Source organism: Aedes albopictus, chromosome 3, assembly GCF_035046485.1.
Source record: "Aedes albopictus strain Foshan chromosome 3, AalbF5, whole genome shotgun sequence".
NCBI classification, from domain to species: Eukaryota; Metazoa; Arthropoda; class Insecta; order Diptera; family Culicidae; genus Aedes; species Aedes albopictus.
Genome location: NC_085138.1, coordinates 104,110,317 through 104,130,550, shown reverse-complemented (window position 1 = coordinate 104,130,550; position 20,234 = coordinate 104,110,317). Strand labels below are relative to the sequence as shown.

Below are 20,234 nucleotides of genomic sequence, written 5' to 3'. Positions count from 1 at the left end.
GAATCCTCCTTGAAACCCTTTAAAACCTCTAGAAATACATTGAAACGCTCTCAAACAACGCTCTCTGAAACGCTCAGCAAAGTTGATTGGAATAGGTACCGAACTTACAGTTGATGAGCCATTTGACGCGATATTCCGCATCTAAGTGGTGCTAGTGAGCATGCAAATGCTGATACACATAAGGATCCTGAATCAGCATTTCTGGCCAATTAACCCTAGAGGATGTTGGGGTCAATATTACCCAGACAGGCTCGCTGAATGTGCGCTACGTTATCGTGGTACGAAAAACCTAACATCTTAGGAGGGTTAAGGAGATGTTGTCTAATAGGCGATGTTTTATGGTTATGGGTAGTACGCAGATCGCAAAAAATTGTATTGGGTTTACAGATTGTAGACATTATGGACTTAGGGTGAGGCGTTTGCCAGTGGTTCCGTGCGGATTCCAAATGGTTTTAGTTTCAGAGGATTGTTAGAGAGCTTAAGGGAAGTTTCAGAGAGTGCCACGGGGTTCCAAGCACGACCAAAATATTTGTGTGCTGAGTAAACGTACAAGTTAACCCTCTAATACCCAACCCCGCCTTTAGACGGGGTATAGTTTGAGCATTTTTGTAATTTTTGTTTCGTGGAAAATCAAAGTTTTTATATTTTTAGCTGATATTTAGGAATGTTTTGTATATCTCAAAATGGTTTTTGGTGTATTTTGAAGCGTATTTACATTTTTTGAAAATCATAGAAAAATTGATGTTTTGGTCACCGTTCAGAAGTCATTGTTTATTTTGTATTGAATCGCTACAATTAACATATTTTAAATTTTCCCCAAATCATTCTATCCTTGTTTAATAGTTTAAGGGAATTGAATACACTCTAAATTTATTTTCCTTAAAATTACACGGAAAATAAAATTGTCAGTGAAAAAAATTTGAAATAATAATATTTCAACAATAATCATAAAATCTCAAAATGTTTTCATCTCAAAAAATCCGTTCCCCAAATTGACTTCCAGGAAAAATATAAAAGTGTGGGGATGTTCAAAAATAAAAATTAGAAAAATCAAAAACTGAAATTCGCGAAATCGAGAATTAAAAAGAATCATCTTCCAAAACATGTTTAAATCGATTTTAGACGACGAAAAATGATATTTAGATCAAAATCAAAAATTTGGGTATTAGAGGGTTAAACTCGTGAACACCAGCGGCACAAAAAATCTTGCTCTTCAATATTCGCTAAATAAGCGATGCATACACGCTCTCGACGGTGATTCGTGACTCAACTCTGAGCAGTGAGTATTTTGCAATGTTTAAGAAAAACGACTTTTTATAAATAGGACAATCACTTGTTTTGCTGTGAAAACTATTTTCAAATGTAAGTTGCAAGTCTACTTCACAAAAAAAAACACTTGTTGACATTCATGATTCAAGCGGGTGCGAATAAACTCGCACACGGCTGACTCTCGGAACTTTGAATGTGTTGGCTTTTCACACGTGAGTTGCTTTATAAGAAGAAAATATCCAATTCTGGCTTCAAATGATTTTAGGAATGTTTCGATAGATTCAGGAAGTTTCAGGAACGTTTATTTCATGGGGTATTTCCAGAGGAATTCTAGGGGGTCCTAGGTGTAGAAGTTAACCAGGGCCAGAAAGCACAATAGCTGCCATGAAACCCTCATGAAACACTTACCCTGAAACCAATTAAAATGTCGAGTTCAAAATGCTTCTGAAACCCCCTTGGAACCTCCTTGAATGGCCAACAACTCCCCTGATATCCGCTGAAAACCCATGAAAAGCTCTCGAAATCCCTCAAAACCCCCTGCAACGCAACAAAATCCCAAAAACGTTTCTAAGCCCCCTGAAACTTCTTGAAACATTACTGAACACCCCTGAAACGCTCGAAGCTTCTTAAAGCAATCTAAGACGTCAGGCAAAGCCCTGAAGCCACTTTAAAGCCCTCTAAAGCTCCTCTAAGCGCTCCTAAAGACCCCGGAAACTCCCTTAAATACCCTTAAAGCCCCAGAAGTGCCAAGAAAATTCCTAAAAGTCCTCTAAAACACCGCTAAAATCCCTTGAGCTGCCAGAAACCCCTCAAAACGTTTCTGAAACTCTCTGTAGCGTCTTTGGAATTCCCTAAAGAATCACAAATACCTTTCGAAACTCCTGAAACTCCCTAAAATACTCATGACACCTTTAAATCGCTTCAGAAACTTTTGTAAAACAATTTCAAGCGCTGCTTGACGTTAAATGCACCCTAAACCATTAAAACCTGGGTAATTCTCGCTGAGACCGGCCTACTATTTACACCTTGCCTTCAAAACTGTTTGGTTGATGGTTGGTGGCGATTTTCTGAAAATTCTCGCTAAAAAGTAAGGAAAATGCATTTGGTTACTCAAATTGGTGGACCCCCCGTTAGTTAGAGCCACAACAATTTTTGCAGACCCCTCGATTTTAGTCAAATGGTGGCTCATTTAAACCGTTATAACTCGAAAGTTTCGCCAAAAAACACCTCAAAACGAATTGTTGTTGACAAGAGGAAAGATAGAGCTACCTTTTACAATAATAAAAAGTTGGGTCGGCCATATTAATTTTGGTCGCCATCTTGGATTTTTATAACAAACCATTTTTTTCTCCATGATGGCAATCACCGATTTTCAAAATTTTTGCATCAATTGAAAGCTAAGACAGGTATACATAACATATCAAAAAAATAGAGATCTCTTTTTTTCCTATCAAAAGTTATCTGCAGTTTTGTAAATTAAACCATACATTTCCATACATTTCCATGCGCGCCGGCAACGACTTGCAACAGCATCTGAGTTTACGCCTGCATGTTTACACAAAGGCACCTGCCGTAAAATTTGGGCAAATCGGAGGTTCATTTCCGTTTTTGGCTGTTTCTTAATGATGCGGGCATTGTTTTATAACTTTTTTAGTGTTTTGAAAAGCTTAAACCTTCAGCTTTCCATTAGAGGGTTCAAATTTTAAATTCGAGTTCGTAAACACTACGAAATAATGCTGCATTTATGTAAACGGCCGGCATCGGGCCCAGTGCGCAAAAGTGGCATGGTTTACAAAACGGCAGATAAGTTTTGAAAGAAGAAAAAGACATCTCTAATTTCTTGATGTGGTATGTATAAATGTCTTAGCTTTCAATTGATGCAAAAATTTAGAAAATCGGTGGTTGCTATCATGGTGAAAACAAAACGTTTTTGTATAAAAATCCAAGATGGCGGCCAAAATCAATATGGCCGACCCAACTTTTTATTATTGTAAATTATTGTAAAAGGGTATCTTTCCTCTTGTCAACAACAATTCGTTTTGACGTGTTTTTTGTACAAACTTTCAAGTTATAACGTTTTAAATGAGCCACCATTTGACTAAAATCTAGGGGTCTGCAAAAATTGTTGTGGCTCTAACTAACGGGGGTCCACCAATTTGAGTAACCAAATGAATTTTCCTTACTTTTTTAGCGAGGACTTCCAGAAAATCGTCACCAACCATCAACCAAACATTTTTGAAGGCAAGGTGTAAATAGTGGGCCGGTCTCAGCGAGAATTACCCACCTGCTGAAACTGAATTAAATAACCCCTGAAACCTTATAAAATGCTCACGAAACTCCCAATCCCTGACGCTCTGAAAATTCCTAATACATTTTTGAAACACGTATAAATGCTCATCCCTAAAACATTTTGAATTCCACCGGAAGCTTCACTGAAACTCATATGAATTCCCTTTTGAACTCCCTGGTGAACTTAAGATGCCCTGGATCTCATCTGAAAAGTTCCTGAAACAATCTTGCAAATAAACAGAGTCGAGCACATAGACACAGACAGGCACAACGCCAAGCAGAGAAAAAGCGCATACGGCAGAGCACTGGATTCACGAGACCACTCGAAACAACGTTTAGAAACCCTCAGAAAACCCTCTGACACGCCTGTAGGCTTCCTTTAAACCACGGGTTCCCAACCAGTGGTCCGCGGCCCCCTGGGGGCCGTGAAGCCAGTCCAGGGGGGCCGCGATATTACCAAAAAATGGTTATTTTTTTATTCTATTTTATGCAAATTATATCAATTTTTAATTTGTATAAGGGTACCCCAAAAGCCACAATTTGAGGAACAAATTTTCAGTATAAAACGCCTTCAGAGACAAATTTTCGGCTGCGCCGCTATTTTTCAGCTACGACTCATTGTTTACGAAATGTGAGTACCAAATAAAAATACGAGAAAGGCAAAAAGGTATCATTGATCGTCAAAAATCCCTCCCACAGTAAATTTCTGGCTTCGTCACTGTACCCAAAAAACTCAGTTTCGTTAATTTAATTCATATTGTTTTCTAAAACTTTTCATTGGGCTCCAGATGATTTGACAATTCTTAAAGGGGGTCGCCACCTCAAAAAGGTTGGGAACCCCTGCTTTAAACTATAATGAAGCCCTCTAAAAACCCGAAACGATTTGTAATTCTTCAGAAAACACACCTGAGATCGTGTAGTCTTCCCTTGAACTCTACTGCAGCCACCTGAATTTCCCTGAAATTCACTAAAATGCTTCAAACCCCCTTCACAATTCCCTTTGGAACCTCCGAACACTCTCTGGAGTCCTTTTGAATGTCTTGAATTTAAATCCTTCTGAAACTCCTCTGTTGCTTTCCTGAAAGTCTTTGAAGCTCCCTAAATGATCCTGAAATACCTCAAAACTCTTGAAATCTTTCTAAAATCTCTCTGAAACCTTCTGCAGGGTGTCAGGTCATTAGGCCGAAGGGCATTAAGGCGAAGGTCATTAGGCCGAATGGTCACTTGGCCGAATGGCCATTGGGTCTTCTTTTTACCGTTACGTCCCCACTGACAATTCGGCCTAGTGATCATTCGGCTTAATGACCTTCGGCCTAATGAACTTAGGCCTAATGGTCTTCGGCCTAATGACTTTCGGCCTAATGACATAGCATCCGTTTAGGTGATGAATACGTTTTGGTACAATCTCCATACTATGTATTCACAAATAAGACGTAGTTCATATTGAAATTGAACAGGTAAAACTACAAAAGTGAGCACAAGACTTACAGTTACAGAAATGTCTTTCTTCGTCTATTGGTATGATTTTCAACATAAAATATAGCTAAATTTAGAGCAGACTTCAATTTCCCATAAATTTGCAAACAATGATCAAATCAAACAATTTACATAACGAGACATTACTAACTATTTTTGTAATCTTGGCTGATAACATTTTTAGTTACAAAGTTGTTACGACCAAGACTCGCTCTGTTGGTAAACATTTCTAATGCTACACCAATCGCAGGAAATGATCCAATGTGAAATGTCAAGGTTAACCAATCTAAGCCATGGAAAGGATTACATCTCAAACCAGATCATGCCTCCAAAAGGCACTGCCCGCCTATACGGCTGTAAGTTCAAAAAGTTCAATTCGCACGGTTTGACGTCAATCTCGACCGCGACAGAAGCCAGATCCATGATGATGGCTTATGTACCTACTGAATCCAACCCAGAAATAAAACAAAGTCCGACATTTCTCCGGTGGCTTTCGATCTGTTATGGTTACTCAGCTAAATTGAAGAAAAACTCGCATTATCGCAAAACAGAAAGTCCAGCACAATGCAAAGGATTCATTGGCCGAGTTAAACTGATAACCGGGCGGTTGTTGTTTTCGGTTTGCGTTCGAAGCCTACACGGCTGCAATTAGTATATTCGCGAAAGTGTTATTGCGTACGCAAATGAAATGGCTGATCTTCTTGGCTTTAAAGTACGTCATTGATTAAGAATGACGTTAGAGTTGTTTTAACTGGCGTCATGAATAACTTGTTTTTTGAAAATGTGGTCTAAGAATAACCAACTACAGTATTTGTTTACTTTAGTGGACCGAAAATATGAACTTTAGGTCACAAACAGAAATAAATAATTACTACAGTAACGTGTAATTGAGCAAGGGCCGTGTTTGTTCCAGCAACGATAAGACCCCGTCTTCAAGTATCAGAGTTGGCAAGATGCTCGTGACAATTCGCGGAAAGAAAACACTTTTAGGTCTCCAGTTAGCCTAGTGATTAAGGCTATGGATCGCCAATTTGGAGACGGCGGGTTGGATTCCCGTTCCAGTCTGGAAAATTTTCTCGACTCCCTGGGCATATTGTATCATTATGCTTGTCTCACAATATGCATATTCATGCAATGGCCGACGAAGGAAGGCCTTCAATTAATAACTGCCGAAGTGCTCAAAGAACATTAAGTTGAAGCGATGCAGGCCAAGTCCCAGTGGGGACGTAGAGCCATAAAGAAGAAGAATAAGAATAAGACTAAGACTAAGACTAAGACTAAGACTAAGACTAAGACTAAGACTAAGACTAAGACTAAGACTAAGACTAAGACTAAGACTAAGACTAAGACTAAGACTAAGACTAAGACTAAGACTAAGACTAAGACTAAGACTAAGACTAAGACTAAGACTAAGACTAAGACTAAGACTAAGACTAAGACTAAGACTAAGACTAAGACTAAGACTAAGACTAAGACTAAGACTAAGACTAAGACTAAGACTAAGACTAAGACTAAGACTAAGACTAAGACTAAGACTAAGACTAAGACTAAGACTAAGACTAAGACTAAGACTAAGACTAAGACTAAGACTAAGACTAAGACTAAGACTAAGACTAAGACTAAGACTAAGACTAAGACTAAGACTAAGACTAAGACTAAGACTAAGACTAAGACTAAGACTAAGACTAAGACTAAGACTAAGACTAAGACTAAGACTAAGACTAAGACTAAGACTAAGACTAAGACTAAGACTAAGACTAAGACTAAGACTAAGACTAAGACTAAGACTAAGACTAAGACTAAGACTAAGACTAAGACTAAGACTAAGACTAAGACTAAGACTAAGACTAAGACTAAGACTAAGACTAAGACTAAGACTAAGACTAAGACTAAGACCAAGACTAAGACTAAGACTAAGACTAAGACTAAGACTAAGACTAAGACTAAGACTAAGACTAAGACTAAGCCATTTGAACTGTCATTTCTTCGCTACTGCGTACTGCGATCGAAGAAAAACCGGTTTCTTGAGCGATTCAGGCAAGGAATTTCCTATGCATCAAGATAGGCTGAGAAATTTCTTCTGATCTGCAAACAGCGCTTAAAGCTGAAGTTTTGACATGTTATTAAGCAAACTTTGATTAGTAATCAGTCAAAATTTTAGCATCTTACAGCATTCCGTTTCCGAGATATTATTTTGAGAAGCGCCACAACCCGACTCCGGATAATCGAGTCCGACCTGTATAGGGTAGGGAAGAATACCCGGATATTGAAAGTCGGCGATGCAGATCTACAATTGAGTAACTCTCGCTGAGACCGGGCCACTATTTACATCATGTCTTAAAAATTGTTTTAGGTGGGCGATTTTCTGAAAGTCTTCGCCAAAAAGGTAAGGAAATTGCATTTGGGAAATCAAATTAATGGACCCCCGTTAGTTAGAGCCACAACACTTTTTGCGGCCCCTCGATTTTGGTCAACTGTTGGCACATTGAAACCGTTATAACTCGAAAGTTTTTCCAGAAATTACTTCCAAACGAAAATTGTTTACAGTAATTAAAAGTTTACATAAATGCAGCGTCATTTCGCAGTGTTTACGAACACTTATTTAAAATCTGAACCCACTAATGAAAAGCTGAAAGATTTAGCTTTTCAATACACTTCAAAAGTTTTAAAAGCAATGCCCGCATCAAAATGAGTTTAAAAAATTTGGAACGAATATCCGATTTTCCCAAATTTCGCAGCTGGTGTCTTTGTGTATGCATGCAGGCGTAAACTTGGATGCTGTTGCATGTCGTTGCATGTCGTCGTGAAACGAAGTTTCGGTATAAACATCAAAGATGGCGGCCGAAATCAATATGGCCGACCCATCTTTTTATAACTGTAAATAGTAGCTTTATCTTTCCTCTTTTCAACAACATTTCGTTTTGAGGTGTGTTTTTGAAGAAACTTTCGAGTTATATCGGTTTAAATGAGCCATGTTTTGACCAAAATCGAGGGGTCTGAGAAAATTGTTGGTCAATCAATTTGAGTAACCAAATGCATTTCCTTGTTTTTTTTGCGAGGATTTTCAGAAAATCGCCACTTAAAACATTCTTGAAGATTGTAAATAATGGGCCGATCTCAGCGAGTATTTCACACTATGCACTATGTTGCTATCCCTCAAAAGTCCATGTAAATATGTAGATTTGAATTTGAACCAAACTTCAAGAGTTAAGAAAATTTGATGCATTATTTCAAAGACTAAATTGATGCCAACAACAACGGCTTAGTGCTTCTTCCACAGATAATATTAGAACGTACGAAAGAGCAGGAGTTGTTGTGGAACAATGTAATAGCATTATTTTTTTTTATTCGATTTTTCTTTTATTGAATACCGTTACAATTATACTTATTTTACATCCTTTTGCAATGAGGATAGATTTGTACTACTACCTAAACCTAACATATAACCTAGTGCCCCCATCCCATCATTGAACAATTCACATCTGCACAACGCGACTCTTGAGTTCAACCAGCTCCTGCGCGATCTCCTGCGGTAAATCGTGCGGCAACTGGTTGTCGTAGTACTGCTTGATCTCCTCCACTTCCTTCAGCCAGAAGTCCTTCGGTATCGAGAACAGTTCCTTCTCGTTGATCGGGCAGGTCAGGTTATCGAAGTTCAGGGCTCCCTTGGCGGGGATGCGACCGATGGCAGTTTCCTCGTAGCATTCGTGTTCGTCCACTCGCTGCAGAACCCACTCCAGCACGCGGCAGTTTTCGCCAAAGCCGGGCCACAGGAACTTACCGTTGGCGTCCTTGCGGAACCAGTTGACGTGAAAAATCTTGGGCATTTGGCCACCAACGGCGGCAGCTCGCGCTTCCATGCTGATCCAGTGTTTAAGGTAGTCGCCGAAGTTGTAGCCGAAGAATGGTCGCATCGCGAATGGATCGTTCATGATCATCTTGCCTTTGTGTTCGGCGGCTGCGGTGGTTTCACTGCGCATGGCAGATCCAATGAATACTCCGTGGGACCATGAGTTGGCTTCGTAGACGAGTGGGACACCTTCGGGACGACGTCCTCCGAAAAGAATGGCCGAGATGGGAACGCCTGCATTGTCTTCCCAGGCAGGGTCGATGATCGGGCACTGACTGGCCGGAGCGCAGAAGCGGGAGTTGGGGTGGGCAGCTGGGGTCTTCGAAACGCCCATCTTCCAAGGCTGGCCCATCCAGTCGGTGATCTCGACCTCGGGATCAATTTCCTTCTCCATTCCTTCCCAGAATACTCCGCCGTCAGATGTGGCAGCGACATTGGTAAAGATGGTGTTCTTGTAGACTGTCTCCATGGCGTTCGGGTTGGTTTCCGACGAGGTTCCCGGGGCGACTCCGAAGAATCCGTTTTCCGGATTGATGGCTCGTAGCTGACCTTTCGAGTCAAACTTCATCCAGGCGATGTCGTCACCAACGCATTCCATGGTATATCCAGGCAGAGTTGGAGTCATCATGGCGAGGTTGGTCTTGCCACAGGCAGACGGAAAAGCGGCGGCAATGTACTTCTTCACGCCGTTCGGGTCGGTGATGCCCAGGATCAACATGTGTTCGGCAAGCCATCCTTCACGTTGAGCGATAGTGCTACCGATACGGAGAGCGAAGCATTTCTTGCCGAGCAGAGAGTTACCACCGTAGCCGGATCCGTAGGAAACGATCTCGTTGTTGGCCGGTTTGTGCAGGATGATGGTACGATCCGGGTCGCAAGGCCATGACGGCATGGTGATCTTTCCACTGGCCGGAGTACCCACCGAATGTAGACACTTGATAAAGTCCTGTTCGAAAAAATGATGTTATTAGTAAAGCTTCAACAGATGATAGTGCATCGCATGACTTACGGAGTTATCAGCGAGCTTCTCGAGAACTTCAAGGCCCATGCGGGTCATGATGCGCATCGAGCAGACAACGTAAGCGGAATCGGTGAGTTCGATGCCAAACTTGGACAACGGCGAAGCAATCGGTCCCATGGAGAATGGAACCACGTACATGGTGCGTCCCTTCATGCATCCGGGGAAACGGGAACGGATGGCCTTCTCGTAGTCGTCAGGCGAGATCCAGTTGCCGAGGGTTCCCTTGATGCCATCCTTGGGAGTTGGGATGGCTTGTTCACGCCGCTGGGTACAGATGAAGGTCTTGGACTCGACACGGGCCACGTCCGCCGGATTTGTGCGCGCCAGCCAGCAATTCTCATACTTGGGCAACGGCTGAACGGTACCGAGAGCGTGAAGAGTGTTGATCAAGGTTGCACATTCCTGCTCGCTTCCGTCGACGATATGGATGCGATCCGGCAGGCACATGGCAACAGACTCCTCAACGTAGGAACGAATCTTGGCCGACAGTTGGCTCACATGTCCGTTGACGATGGTGATGCCACGGATTTGATTGTCCGCTAGGGAACGAAGTTTCGGAGAGCAGCCAAAAGCAGTTGGCAGCCTGAGGAGAAACGACTGTGTTAAAACTTGTCTTAGTCTTTTGTTGTGGATTTGTACTTACTTGGTGAATTGTTCAATGACTTGAGGCATTTTTACAACTTATTTTGCAATATTTTTGGTTTGTTTTATGATAATTTTTGATTTTTTTTTTTGCGTTTTTTGAATTTTTTATTATAAACTTAAATGGTTTTGTGCTCAGCACGAACTGCAACTAGCTGATTTCACGTTTATAATAATTGTCACTTTTGATTTTCAGAACACAGCTCTCCTCGAAATCGACACTCTGTTTCATTTCACTCGCTTGAATGATGACTGATGCCGGGACCTAGCCCCGACCGGTTCTTATATACCATTCTTGGATTGAGTGTCTTCGATTGGTTGTTCTTGTTCTTTGGTGCAGCGAGAGCAAAAAAAAAAGCTCAGAAGGAGGCTCACCACTTATCACTCTTCATGCTGATTGGCTGACCTCGATGGGTTACCCGATGTTGGACGTTATCATCAGCAAACAAGGATGGCATGACATGCAGAATGAGCTAGAATCAGCGCGCAGGATTTTCGGGTGTTTGGGCAATGTTTTTGTTTTTGAATGAGCTGACTTTCGGGGTTGTTTTTGCAAATTTACGTAAGTGAAGTACGTTGTTGATCGGTTGACGCATATACAATTTATAAACGGAAGTTTTTGTTTTTTTTTATATTTTTGTGCAAAGTTTGACGTATGTAGTTTTAAACATCGTATGAAATGTTAGGTGTATGAAGTTTATTTTAAATGAAAAATGTACAATAATTAAATCCGCTATAACTAGTTACTAAAGATAATAACAATATATTTTTTTAAATAATAATAATTACCGAGAAACCATCCCTGAGCTGAAAATCTCATCAATAAAGATAATAATAAAAATCCACTATACCGTAGATCAAGTTCAACAGATTTTGTAAAAGCTGTTAGAACCAATTTTACCAACCTACATTAACTGATGTTTTGCAAAAGCAAGAGACCGATCACAAATACTAAGTGAAAAGGTTTATTATAATATTTTACTCAGTTTTGAATAGACGCCATCTGGAAATCATGCTTCATAAAACATAATGTTGAATATCATATTTAGCAGAAGATACTACTGAGAAATCTCAACAACATGGAAACCCGTACGTGTACATGTGGTTGTTAAGGTTTATACGATCTTAACTACTACGGTTGAAAATGATAAAGAATATTGAAATCATTGAAAATAGGGTATGTGTTCCATCATTAATCTCACGCTCCCATATTCATCCTATTCGAAAACAAGCGATTACGGCACCGATTGATTCCGTTCTTTTTGTTTTCATGGGTGCTCACTTCTAACAAAAAATACAAAATAAAGAAACAAAACAAACAGCGCTTCAATCCTTTGTTTTTCGAAGGATGAAAATGGGAGCCACATGCTTAAGAAGGGAACCAATACCCTACTTGTTGGTAAGATCGTTGCAAAGCTTACTATGAACTACGTTTATAAATTACTATTTCATATTTGAACATTTAGAATTTTTGATGAAATTTGGACAGGCTGCAATCGACTTTCATCATGTAGCAGAATTTCCTTTATGGAACTGCTTGGAAACACATACTGATTGCTGCTGGAATCAAATCTGAAATGATAGGTAGCGCAAGCCTGTGGGTCACAACCCCGATTCTAGAGCTTCCTTCTATCATCGCCTTTGTCGCTGTTCTGTTCTGTTGCAAAGCCATCAACCGTATACAGTGCGGGCTCCTACTAGACGCCGTTGGCCACTTAAGATTCAGTGCGTCTTAGTGGGCTTGGAAGCTGATATTCTTATGGCCTTGGCCACATACACAAATTTACATATAGCAATTGGATGTAAGTCAGTTGAGGAATCAATGTCAGCAAAAACTGCATGTCAGCATCTTACATGAGTCCCGACTGTACCTAAAGCTACGCTTGCGTAAAAGAGTGAATAGTACCGTTGAGTTTTGCTGTTGTCAATGTGATAAGAATACCTACCTACCAGACAGCAAGTGTTGTTTCAACACACGGGTCACATATCAATTGCTAAGGCCTGTAGCCATTGACTATCGTTGTTTTGTTTTCGAAATATGTATGTTCGAGTAGAATCCCTGCTCTCTGATCGTAAATTCGAGAGACAATGAACTTTATCACTATGCAATGAGGCTAGCGTAAAAATAAATGCTTGCAACAGTTCTGAATTTGACAAGAGTGGTGAGATTATTGATCTCTTTTCCCAAGCAACACTCATGCCACAGAAGAATCCCAGTAGTGTAGGTTATCGTTACGCAGAAGTGACTTGCATGCTTGACCCTTGCTCCACAAAGCATGGGTATTCGAAAGTCTCGGGCACTCGGAACAATCTGGAGAATCTTGCTTATCCTACCTTACCGGTCAGACTAAGGCCTGAGTGTCCTCTGCTGTACATAGGAGTTGTCTCCATTCTACTCGGTCCATTACTGTGTGCCTCTCTTTAGCCGGGTTGCTATCCGACATCCTGATGACGTGACCCACCCACAGTAGCCTCCCGATTTTCGCGAAGTGGATGATGGTTGGCTCTCTCAGCAGCTGGTTCGCACGCCTTCTCCAAATCCCGTCTTTCATCTGCACTCCGCCGTAGATAGTACGCAACACCTTCCGTTCGAAAACTCCAAGGGCGCATTGGTCCTCTGCACGTAGGGTTCATGCTTCGTGCCCAAAGAAGACTACCGGTCAAATAAGCGTTTCGTAGATAGTTAACTTCGTGTGACGGCGAACTTTGTTCGATCGTAGAGTTCTGCGGAGTTTAAAGTAAGCTCGATTTCTTGCCGCAATGCGTCTCTGAATTTCTCTGCTGGTGTCGTTGTCAGAGGTCACCAATGAGCCCAAGTACGCGAATTCTTCAACCGCCTTGATTTCTTCACCTTCGATAGAAATTGGGGTGGCGGGAATGACTAATCCGATCCGTCTGGCTTCACTCTTTAGTCGGATGTACGTTTCCGCCATCGCCAAGCAGCTGAACTAGTTTTGTTTAAATCGTTTCACTCGTGTTTATCCCAGCTCTTATTATTACACCTTGCCGTGTCCCTCTGCGAGATTCGAAGAAACTCGAGAGTGTTCCTGATACTCGAATTACGCACATCACTCGATCCATCGCCGCCTTGATCAATCGTATCAGTTTGTCCGGGAATCCGCATTCGGGCATAATCTGCCATAGCTGTTTTTGATTGATTGTATCATACGCCGATTTAAAATCGATGAACAAGTGATGTATGGGCACGTTGTATTCGCGGCATTTCTGCAACACTTGTAACGCGTTCACCCATGAATCCAGCCTGATATTGCTCCACGAACTCTCTTGCAATCGGTGATAGACGGCGGTATCTTGTAGGCAGCGCTCAGTAGTGTGATCGCGATATAGTTCCCGCCAAGGATGTTTTCGATCACTTGGCAATCGTTTGACTCATTTGTCCATAACTCAGTTCAGAAGCACTATATTGGAATGTTGTATTCGGCAAAGTTGTAGATTAGTGTTTTTCCTACAATTATTACCAAGGACACCATATTCTAACTCCAATATTTACGTCGTAAAAGTGTTAGTACCAGCTACTCATACTAGCGGCCTAGCGCCGTATATATAAAAGTTAAAATATGGCGTCCTTGGTGGTAATTGTAGGAAAAACACTAATCTACAACTTTGCCGAACATCACATTTCAATATTAAGTTTCTGAACTAAGTTATGGACAAATGAGTCAAACGATTGCCAGGTGATCTAAAACATCCGTGGTTCCCGCAATCCAACTTGTCGCCCTTTTTGTAGATAGTACACACAATACCTTCCATCTATTCCTCCGGTAATATTTCCTCCTAGTGCTCTCACCAGTGCTTCTCCACTGTATTTTAGAAGCTCTCTTGGTAGTTGTTCTGTTCCAGCAGCTTTGTTGTTTGTAACCAGCTAAACCTCCTCCTCAACCTCTTGGTGGTTAGGGGCCGGAAGTCTTTCGTCTTGCGCATGTACTCTTACATAGATCTGTTACCACGCCATTTTTGATGTTTGCAACGCCGCCATTCAGATGTTCATCGTAATGCTGCCGCCACCTCTCGACCACCTCACGCTCGCTCGTGAGAAGATTCCCGTGATTGTCTCGGCACATGTCGGCTTATGGTACAAAGGCTCTGCACGAGCGGTTTAGGTTCTCGTAGAACTACCGTGTATCCATAACGCGGTGCAGCTCTTCCATCGCCTCGCGATCTCGTTCTTCCAAAACAATTGATACATACAACTTTGCTAAACATTGTATGGGTCTAAAAATTTAACAAAGGTATGTTTTGCTTGATAAACGTGTTTACAAGGCCTTCAAAATTACAACATTTCCTTTTTCGGCAAAGTTGTTTAGAATAAAAAATCCAACAAGTTTGCTAAAGTCGTTGCCCCTCTATCTCGGCAATGGAAAACCATAATTTTTGTATCTAACTTTTCGTGGGATTTTTTTTTTATTCTTAACCACTTAACCTATTTTACAGCTCTTTTGTCCACTAGGGCACTACGTGAGCGATTCCAATTGGCGGCTGCACTTACACTTTGTACAGCGCCTAAATGTATTCTATTATATTCTTATTCGAACTGGATCGCCTTCGTGCTGCTTTCACTTTTCTACCCAGTCCTTGGTAGAATGATGAGCACGGTGATGAAATGATGTGTGGCTGTTGTTCCTTTTCCAGTCCGATTGGGGGTCGTCCATTATGGGTTGCCGTTCGCCGATATCCAATTATCCGGGTCCGTTAGAGCTATCTGCTTCGAAGAGGGTCAGGTGCCAGCTGCTCTCGGGGGGAAGAGCAACTGACGAAAAATTGCAAGTGCCGGGGCTGGGTTCGAACCCATGACCATCCGCTTATGAAGCGAACGTGTGGACCACTGCGCCACGGGCCCCGACTTTTCGTGGGATTGATCCGAAAACTTTAACATTCAAAAGATGGCGGTGGTCATGTCCATCAACTTTACTGAAGACACCATTGCTCTATCTCTTCAATCCTGCGAGCTAATAATTAACCCGGGAGCGGTCTCATCGTGCTCTGAGTACACGCATGAAAATATCACGCTAGTCGTTTACAGTGCATTCTCCATGTCTAGCGTGATAACCGCCCAGTAGCGGTATCATCGTAGGGAATGTGAGCCCATGGTCGTGTTTTGTGGTGCGGGATCTTTATCCACAATCCCAAATCCCACGTACGCAGCCATCGCTTTACTGCCCCATGTATGGACAACGGTGTTTCCGCTGTTCATCACCAGTAGAGATGGTCGGGTTTCAGATTTTACAGACCCGAACCCGACCCGTACCCGAACTATTTTCAATTTGAAAACCCGGACCCGACCCGTACCCGAGAATTTTTTGTTCCGTCAAACCCGGACCCGACCCGAACCCGAAAAATTTTCATCGATCAAACCCGAACCCGACCCGAACCCGAAAAAAATGTTTGTCAATAAACCCGACCGAAACCCGAGTTAAAAAATAATCGTTAAATGTATCGGATATAACAAATAAAGCATTTAACCAAATACTAATTTATCTACATTGGTACCAAACCCGACTCGAACCCGACGTTATTCAAACCCGACCCGACCCGTACCCGAAAATTTTGAAATTGTTTAAACCCGGACCCGACCCGAACCCGAGCATTTTTCAAATTTCCAAGCCCGAACCCGACCCGTACCCGTCGGGTTCGGGTTCGGGTCGGGTTTCGGGTTTGAAAACCCGAAACCCGACCATCTCTAATCACCAGGATGTGCAGGACTGCACGAATGGGCATCAGGTCCTGTCCATAACCTACGAAGACTCTAGTGGGGGGAGGGGTAGTGTTGCGGCGAAAATAAGCCATTCTACCCTTTTGCAAATGGCAAAAGCAGCCATATGCTGTTAGCTTCACTGTAAGTAGATAAATGGGAAACGGTCATTACAATAGTAGTAACAGCATCAAGTGCGTTGATGACTACAGTGAGGATTCGCTCGTAGGGTCACGACTGCGCCCCGATTAGCAAATCGTGTTCGTTCGTTGGGGTAACTGACAACTGATCAAAATGCGCTAGACACACGCAAATGCCGAGAAATACGTCACGAAACACTTACATACTACTTGCGCAACGGGCTGTATACAGGAGCTGCGATGCGACGATGGTCAGACGTCAAACTCATTTTGACATCGATTTTGACATTGAAAGTGCTTTTTAGTTGGGTTTTGCCCACGTATATGACATCCCTATTCCCACCCAATAGGATTGTTTGCAGCCAACATCAATTGGGTTCACCAATTGACAATGCATTTGAGTTCCCTACCCGGGTAGAGCGAAATGGCAAAAGAAGGACAATTTTTACCATTAAAACAGAATGTTTGAATGGCAAAATTTGTTATTAGTTTGTTTGAAATAAGAGTTAAAATAACAAAAATAATAACTAAATTTCTATGGCTTAACAACGAAGGAATAACTGATTTTGCCATTGTAATAACAAAATAATAGCAAAAAGAATAACAAAATAATAACATATTTTAATGTGATGGTAAATCATGTTATTGTTTTGATATTTATGGCTGATATTATGATGGTAATATTTGTTATTATTTTGTTATTATACTATTCAATAATAACTCGCCAATTACAAGTTTTACAATGATAGCATGTTTTGTTATTTATGTGTCATCCTGAGCTGTTCATGAAAAACTAAAGAATTGTAAATGTAGATATGATGGCAAAATATGTTCTTCTTTTGTTATTGGTTTGTTATTCACCTCTACCCGGGTAAACATTGGAACAAGATGCGGGAATCGAAAACGTGACGTCATCGCACCCTGGTGGTTTTGCCCCAACCAGCGAACATTCAAACATCGAGACAGCCCATCTAACGAGCCGCCAACGAACGAGTCGGGACTGTAGTAAGGTGCAAAATCCCAGATAATTTGTGAGAATTTATAATAAGAGTAAAGCAGATCCGGGTTGAACCGAAGCCGATAATAATTGTTGCCAGGTCGCAGACATATCACTGAAGAATTGTAAGTAGTTTAAGAAGTATTATTGTACAATCGATGAAATAAATCAAACTATTTTAGTTTTAGCTGATACAAGCAACCACCAGTGTACTCCATCTGCTCAAAGAACTCCAGTACAACTCTCCCTCGGCTACAGGGGGGGGGGGGGGATCTGGCCAAAGCCTCGGGTCCATACAAATTTTAAAAAAATTGTATGGACGAAAGTATACGGTGGGGAGCGGGAGTCTGAGGTGGCGTTAAATGAGTCTACGTAGTTTATGGACAGCGCCTCATGAGAAACTTCGGCGCTTACGACGAATCAATGGCCAAAGCTTCGGGGTCAACGATCTTCAAAACGGAGGATCATTGCCTAACTCGGTGTTGTGATTCTCCCATTTGCCCACAGGACCTCACGGTTTTTATTATACAACTAAATTTCACGGTTTCGGTTGGGACCATTACACCGCAGCTCAGATCCAACTCGTGTGTACGCCACGAACCAGCAACGAGTGCGTCTACGAATCTCAAGCTTTCGCTGTGAATCCACGGATCACTGAAGTCTCAAGTCGGTCACCACACTCGAGAGGCGCAGGAAGGAGAAGTGAAGTGAAGTGAGTAAGGTAGGACTAGTCCATTAGGAAGTGGGAGGACACCAGAGTAATATGCTGGCGCAATTCCAGCTTCTCGGGTGTCCTTAACGCTCCCTTTGTTCTTGGAAGGCGAGCAGGGTCGACACCACGCCTGCTTCCATCTGCTCTGCAAGTATCAAAAAGTGATACCGTGTGCAACGCGATTTGACCTCCTGAAAGCCAAGGCCGTGTTAGCAAGCCCGGATCTTGTCGAGGACCTCTTCCCATCTACGGGCCCGGATCCAACCCAGATTACGGACGCCACGATACAACGCTATCAGGATGTTCTCAACGCGGCTACTTATCCGATAGAAGGGTCGAATTCGAGCGCACGGCACCAGTATGGATTGTGTAGCCGACTACGACGCTTGGATCACCTCTTGATTAGAGCCTGAACTAGCCACTTATTGAGTCCAAGCGCCACCTCCTCTGCAGATCTGAGACGATTTGGATACCCAGTCACCGACGGGCCTTCGAAAAAAGGTCAAAAGTTATCAGTACACCGTGCCGATAGTCTTCCATTACTAGGGTACACACGAGAACTCCGTTACCAACTGCTCCTTACCGCTGAGTGCGAGGAAGTGTCGCTCACGGAGGAGCGCCTTCCTAAGATAATTCGGCGCTGAAGTATGATGCCTTCCATCCCGACTAGAAAATTGTAACAAAACTATAACATAATTATAATCATATATTCATATTGGAAGCCGCACAGGGTCATGATATATCTCCAATGATTTCCAATTGGATTCACCAAATGTTCAAAAACCGACATCGCTTCTCGACAGGGGGAGTCTTATCACCACTTTAGTGGAATCTCGTAGCAGATACGCTATTGAGGCAACTCAATAATAGCGGTTTTCCTACTTATGGTTTTGCCGACGACTACCTAGCATTGTTAGTTGGTATGTGTATCACCACCCTTTTCGACCTGATGCAAAGCGTCCTTCAGGTGGTTGAGGGTCGGTGTCGCCAATATGGCCTTTCGGTTAATCCGAGTGAAACATCTATTGTGCTTTATACGGAAAGGCGAAACCATAATAGCGTTCGACCTTTGCGTCTCTTTGATTCTGAAACCGATGTGACTGAACAAGTAAAGTACGTTGGAGTCATTCTTGATTCCAAGCTTTCCTGGACACCTCACATTGAGTTCAGAATCAAGAAAGCTTGTATGGCCTTCGGGCAATGCCGACGAACCTTTTTTGGTACAACTTGGGGTCTAAAACCCAAGTATATCAAATGGATCTACACAACTGTTCTTTGGCCAATATTGGCCTATGGATGTCTTGTGTGGTGACAAAAGGGCGAAATGAGAACGGTCCAATCAAAGTTAGGCCATCTCCAAAGGATGTATTTAATGGCGATGTCTGGAGCGTTATCTTCAACTCCCACGGCAGCGCTCGAAGTTCTCTTTGACGTTGCTCCACTACGCATTCATCTCAAACAAGAAGCACCCCAGTTAGCCTAGTGGTTAAGGCTATGGATCGCCAATCCGGAGACGGCGGGTTCGATTCCCGTTCCGGTCGGGAAAATTTTCTCGACTCCCTGGGCATAGCGTATCATTGTACTTGCCACACAATGTACAAATTCATGCAATGCCAGGCAAAGAAAGCCCTTCAATTAATAACTGTAGAAGTGCTCAAAAGAATACTAAGTTGAAGAGAGCAGGCCAAGTTCCAATGCGAACGTCGAGCCATAAAGAAGAAGAAGAATAAGAAGCACTTTCTTGCACTTACCGTCTTCGGGTACTCGGTCTACTAGAGGAAACTGCTGTGAACCGCACATCAACACACACCTCGCTGTTTCCACTTTTGGTGAATTGGGACAAAGTTGTCCTTGCTGCAAGTGATCTTACAATTGCTTGTAAATTCCCATATAGGACATTTTCCACGAAATTCCCTTCCCGGGAAGAGTGGACATCTGGATATCTGGAAAGAAATATTTCAGACAGCACTGATGGCTCCCTTCTCGAAGGTCGAGCAGGTGCTGGTATTTATTCTCGTGAGCTAAGGCTGTATCAGTCTTACTCACTTGGTAGACACTGCGCCGTTTTTCAGGCCGAAATCTTTGCTCTTATGTGCGGAGCGCAATCAGCACTTCAGCAGCACGTATT

At 42.3% G+C, this 20,234-nt stretch overlaps 2 protein-coding genes across 2 annotated transcripts in view; one reads left to right on the top strand and one right to left on the bottom strand.

Annotated features, from left to right (window-relative positions):
• LOC134291327 (uncharacterized) overlaps positions 1–20,234 on the top strand; it is a 422,656-nt gene that overhangs the window by 168,081 nt on the left and 234,341 nt on the right. The window lies entirely within an intron of this gene.
• Positions 8,447–11,076, bottom strand: LOC115267668 (phosphoenolpyruvate carboxykinase [GTP]-like). Its single transcript, XM_029874823.2, has 3 exons — positions 10,549–11,076; positions 9,894–10,488; positions 8,447–9,830 (listed from the first exon to the last, which is right to left on the bottom strand). The coding sequence occupies exons 1-3, from the start codon at positions 10,575–10,577 to the stop codon at positions 8,511–8,513; spliced, it is 1,944 nt and encodes a 647-aa protein (XP_029730683.2). The 5' UTR covers positions 10,578–11,076; the 3' UTR covers positions 8,447–8,510.